The 6000-nt window shown below is 40.5% G+C and overlaps 1 protein-coding gene across 1 annotated transcript in view; it reads left to right on the top strand.

Moving 5' to 3' along the window:
* Positions 1-6000, top strand: part of adamts3 (ADAM metallopeptidase with thrombospondin type 1 motif, 3) — a 117749-nt gene that overhangs the window by 27771 nt on the left and 83978 nt on the right. The window contains exon 4 of the mRNA XM_072433876.1: positions 2455-2608. Coding sequence (XP_072289977.1) covers positions 2455-2608 — 154 coding nt within the window. The remainder of the gene's footprint in view (positions 1-2454; positions 2609-6000) is intronic.

Raw genomic sequence — 6000 nt, 5'->3', positions numbered from 1 at the left:
ATTACGACCTAAAATAAGCAAAAAGAAAGATACGTATTTAAAGGATGAGGGATATCTTTCTGTTTAGCAGCTTCATAACACAGTTATGCTTTATAAGATGTAGTAAAGTCAGATGTCAAAAATCGATTGCGCTAAAATCATAACTTTCTAAAAGAAACCAACAAACAGAAATGTCTCATAATGTGATCCTTGAACTCACAGGCCCCATGTTGGTGGAGCCATCTATGGCTGCTGTTCAGTTCCGTGTGAAGAACACCCTCTTGCCTTTGTCATGGCGGTCTCCTTTAACTTTGACAGGCTTCATGACGCTCTCCTTCACATGGTGGTTAGGAAGCCTCATTATCAGGCCTTGTGGATTATCAGCTTCTCATCTTTTGCGTCCAAGGCTATGTGCTCGCTCTATGTGCCTTATTCCGGAAGCCCGGCTGGGCGCCGCCAAACGGTGTAATCCTTCTTCTGGTTCTATTAGTTAACATAGAGCAGCCGACCTCGAGAGAAATGTCTTATACACAGATTAGAAAGACGTTTTTTGGCCACCCAGGGAATCGGTGCATTGTTGTCTCATGAACATTGGACATTTCACACAGATGAATCTAATTTAAAGCATGTTTCAGCAGCAAGACTTTTCCCTCATTCTACATTTAAACCAACAGTTTCCGCTGGACAGGAAGTGTGATTACAACGGAAGTGCTGATCTGTGGAATAAAAGAGGAAAAAGTAGGCGGAACCGAAAAGGGGGAGCCGCAACTCCAGTTTTTGTGTGTCTCTTCAGGAGTTATCTTAGCATTAGCATCATTAGCTTGTGAGAGGGTCTGTTCTTTGCCATGGTTACAGTCCGACAGCTTAGATTCTTTAGCTTACCTTTCTTGTTTTTGGCGTGTTTCCTCATCCCTCACAATGTTTTGCTCTTCGTCTTGTATTGTTTTGCGGGTGAAACAGAGATTTTAAAGGCAATTGTCGGCAGAACAGTGCAGTCTATTTCTATCCCAACTCTGCTTGAGACTTCTCCACCACTTCACCTCTGACCTGTCTGGTGTGTTCCTTGGACTACATAATGCTGGTTGCTCCCCAACATTCACAGAACAGGACTTCACAGAACATCTGCATTTACTGTATACTGAGATTAGATTACACACAAGTGAACTCATTTAATCATGTTTAATCATTAAATCTACATTCAATCCTTCAGCAATCATCAGGTAACTACTGACAGCGATGGGTTGCACTCAAAAGAGGCTGAAGACTTTTGTACGCTGCGCTTTTCAGTTTTTTTTATTGTTGACCTGTAAATTGTGTGCAATTTTCTTCCCACTTCACAATTGTGTGCCACTTTGTGTTACTCTTTCACAAAAAATGCTGATACAATTTATTTAAGGTTGTGGTCATGACGTGACTAAATGTGGTACGAATACTTTTGCAAGCTACTGTATATAACTTTACATTCATAATTAAAGGGCCTTTGGTGCCGCTTGAACCCTGGCAGAAAAGGTGCATAACAATTACAGAAAAGACCCTGGCCTGGGTTAAAGTTAAATGTTAGCTGCAGTACATAATCCAATATTGTGGTGCTTGATATGCCATTTTGTCTGCCTTGAACATGCCACCAGGTCTTGGTCCATCATTTGTCTGAAATGAGAGCCACATTTAGAGAGTTACCTGGTCTTTTATCCGTTCCAAAGTAGACATGACTATCTAGTGATTGCACACAATCTGTGAGGTGCAGGAAGCCTTCAGAAAACAATTTAGTGTCAATGTATTGTTAACATTGTGTAGCAATGGGCAATTACGTCCTGTGACTTGTTGGGAAATAAGCATGTAATTGCAATAAGAACATACCATAGGCAAGATTCTTTGCAGAAATGTATTGATTTGTTGCAATATGGATATGCCCGAAAGATTGTCCCAGCTGCATTGAAGGCATAAGGACTATATATATTTGTTACTTTCATACAAAAAAAGGAAACTGTGTGTCTGACTTGTGTAGTGATTACTTTCAATCAAAAACATAATGCAGTTATGTAACAACGAAAATGCTTATGATGCTGCTTTTTTCATATTCCCTTTTCCTTCATATGACATGCCAATTTAATTTAATTGATTGAGCTGATATTGGATATTGTATGATTTAATCCAATATGGGCGTTTATGTTTCAGTAAAGAAATTAAAATCTAGGTGAACAACAAATGAGTCTGTTAAACTGGCTCAAATGGCTTACCACCAATAATATGATTGGAAACATCTCCACAACGCAGCTACAAGCCGTGGCTACCTGGCAACAGTATTTTGTCAGTAAATGTAAGATCATTTCAAGTATTTTCTCAGTAATGGATTACACAAAAAAAATAAACATATTGCAGTAACTCAAAATGACAAAATCACACCCAAAACGGCCTGTGATAAAGCAGCAGTTTGTACTTGTTTGTCCTTTCTGACCCTTTACTCCTGTGTTTCAGGCTGGGATGATCCGCACAGATTCAGATGAGTACTTCATAGAGCCATTAGAGAGAGGGGCTCAGGAGCTGGAGGACCATGGAAGGGTGCATGTGGTTTATCGAAGGTCAGCTCTGCTACAGGACAATGAGGCCTCTGTGGATCATCAGCAAACAGGTACAGAAATTAACATAACGCAAACTGGACACTATATGATCAAACCAATTTACACATTCCATCTACGCTGAGTTTGCGAGTCAATTTGGTAATGGCTAGAGGGCTTTTAAATCATGATCACTATGATATGGCACATTTTGATTGAATGTTTGATGGCCAACACTGCAATGAAACATGGACAATGAACATATTCAGATTCTTGTATCTTTCCCACCAGTACTGCAACATTTCATAAATTCAGCTGCTCAGCTAGCTGGGTACATGCCCTTTTTGCTCCTCTGCCCTCTTCTTGCCCTATTTTTTGTCCATAAAACCAATGTGCTTTCTCCTCTCGGTAATCAACAAGTTCATCTACACTTCCACTTGTTATGAAGAGGCGGTGCCCTCTGGCTTTTGGATACATTCCACAGCTTTTATTTATGTGATAAATCTTGAATATGTCTACGAGAGACATAAGGAAAATTGAAAACCAGCTGCAAATAAAGTTTCGGCCAATAACTTGGTGCCAGTGTTGACGTCTGACTCCATTTTTGGTATGCCAGAAACAAGGAAATTTAAAGTTCTGTCCTAAAGTAGCGTTAGGTAACTTTTAAGGACTATTTAGTGGGTAACATTTGCACGCAAAACAAAACAACAAACTAGCAGGAGCTGATTTCAAACCCCTAACGCGCAGAAGGCAAATGCTTATCTTGCTGAGCTAAACTGCCATTCATAATGTTGGGGCAAAATGGACCTGCTAGTCTCACTTCACAGCTCACTTCATTACACAAACTAGCTCTTTAGTTAGAAATACAGCCAGATTTTCATTAGAATTTTTTCTAATAATAATAGTAATAATAATGAATGAATAATAACCATCATCATCATCATCATCATCATTCCTGCGAAGCCACGTCTGTTGTAATTTTGGACTCAACAAAAAATGTTATTACACGGTAAATAATACATTTTCTTTGGTTTTGTATTTATACAAAACCAAAGAAAATGTTAGAAAAGAACATAGAATAGAAAATATTTATCTATTGCCTTTCAGAGGTCAGCTGGTCTCATATATTGACCTCTGCTTTGATTTTGGTTGTGATTAGAGTCTTTTTGTTCGCTCATATCAAAGGATAGAGATTACATTCTGCCAAATTCAGAAAGATTTGTCCCTTTCCCAAATAGGCCCTTATCCTTTGCACTATATCCTTCCAATGGTGTACTGTGGTATGTAGTGCAGAGGGCAAGGGAGAAGGGCCCGGTTTAAGTAAGGAGTAAGGATGAACTATGGTGCTGGAGATTTATGCCGTCCCTGCAGAAAGAGAAACTTCACGCTTTGAACGTTGGAAAACTTTTTCCATCAAGCGACTACTTTTGGATTTTTGTCTCTCCAGAGACAAAAGCTAAAAAGACTATGCTTTATACGCTATACCATTGCAAACTCTGCCCACAAGATTTTTGTGTGTTTTATAGCTTGTCTTGTGAACAATATTACTTTTGTAACTATGTGGCCTAATGTTAATGCTAAACAATGGCTGCATTATTCCCGATCTTTTTCTCTGATCAGCTCTGACTCAGCATGCATGCTGATTGGTTGAACAATGGCACCAAAATCCAACCCCCACAGGGGTCAGTCAGAGAGAGGAGAGAAGACGAGATGAGGGCACATCTCTGGCTTAGCAATGCTAAGCTAACCTACGGAACACAGAACATTCCGGAGAGACAGTTCACTTTTCTCTCCCATAAATAAGAATGATGTGCCCATTTTAGCCATGATTAAACTGCATCATTCAAACTCAAGCCAAGGACCTTTTTGCAACTTTTTAAAGTCTACAACAAAACTTGGATCCAGGACAGTCTCTTCAGACAGCCTCATCGGTGAATAAGTGCAACAGCCCTTTTTATCTGAGGAATGACTTAGGAGAATACAGATCACTGGACCTGATCCGGTGTCTCTTCAGCCTGACACTGTCCTGACTGTGCCCTGCCCAGCGTGTGGACCAAGCTGCAGTGTGACCCCTGAGTGAACCCTGGAGGCAACACGCAGGCTCTCGGACTCACACAGGTCCATCTCCTCATTAACGAGATAGATCTAGAACAATCATGTCTAGAATCTCCATCTGTTATCGACTCATTTGCATATTACAAATTTATATTTATCGGTTTCATTATTTGGTCAATAAATCTTCATAAACCACATTTGGTAAAGTGTTCATTCAGTTCCAGAAAATGGGTCAATGTCATGGTTACGTTCTCACAAACCTTCAGATTAACAAGCAAAATATTTTTTTTATATATTAATTAATTTAGATATTTGATTATAAAATGGTTAAATCCTTAAATTAATGGCTGGTGCCCCAAATTATTCTTAAAGGTGGAATGGACGATTTTTCAGCAATTTTTTATCATATTTCCTCGTGGCGTGGATAAATCATTTGTCCTGCCACGTATCAATCATAAAACGCACCTATCGCTCACCTGCAGCCGCGTCAGGCTCGTCCCCACGTTTCCGCGTGCCTAAGCGCATGGATCTATCATAATATAGTTCCCTCAGTGTACGGGGCAAAATGAAGACGGAGAAAGACAGTTCGAGCTGACGCAGAAGTGGACAGAAATCTACGGGAGACGAGAGATGCGATGCGATCCGTTGCGCTAATTAACAAACGCACGTGTGTGTTGTATCAGTCCGCACGGGGGAGTGCGCATGCGCACTTCCGCCTGCGTTCTCAAATCGCCGAAAAATCATCCATTGCGCCTTTAAAATATGATACAAACAACCAACCAACAAACATACCCACACTTATGCAGTTTGTCATATTTGAAATCTTTGAATGTCACTCTCATTGTCTAAGAGGACATGAATAACATGAATACAGTAAGAATCCCCTTCAATGGTTTGGGTCTAAATTTAACTAATGCACATAGTTCACTTCTCAGCTGGAAGTGTTAAAAAGGTCAACATCCTCTGCGAATAGGAGGGACACGCGAGGCATGTGGTGTCCACCTTCCTTTTTCTCTCAATGAGCTCCATTTATAAAAATAGACATGCTGGTAACCCTGACATCCTTATATCAAATCAAATCAAATCAATTTATTTTTGTAAGGCCCAAAATCACAACAACAGTTGCCTCTGAGGGCCACAGGGAGAAATGAATCAACAATGTCTGTGGTGGCGATGGAGTCAGACAATGTCTGTGGTGGCGATGAAGTCAGACAATGTCTGTGGTGGCGAGGGACGATGTCCCAGGGTCCTCTGTCCTTAGACTCTCCTTCTCGGCCAGGAAAAACTACAAAAAAAACCTCTTTGGGAAAAAAGCGTAGAAACCTGGAGGAGTTCCAGTGAAGGAGGGATCATACGACCTGTAACTGTGGTACCCTCCTTTACATGTCAGTTGTGCAGCCACCCCCATCAC

The sequence above is a fragment of the Eucyclogobius newberryi genome, unplaced genomic scaffold (assembly GCF_026437365.1).
Source record: "Eucyclogobius newberryi isolate DKJ021-1_F unplaced genomic scaffold, fEucNew1.0.hap1 SCAF_6, whole genome shotgun sequence".
Classification (NCBI taxonomy): Eukaryota; Metazoa; Chordata; class Actinopteri; order Gobiiformes; family Gobiidae; genus Eucyclogobius; species Eucyclogobius newberryi.
The sequence above is the reverse complement of the archived record's forward strand: the minus strand, read 5'-3'. Positions and strand labels throughout refer to the sequence as shown.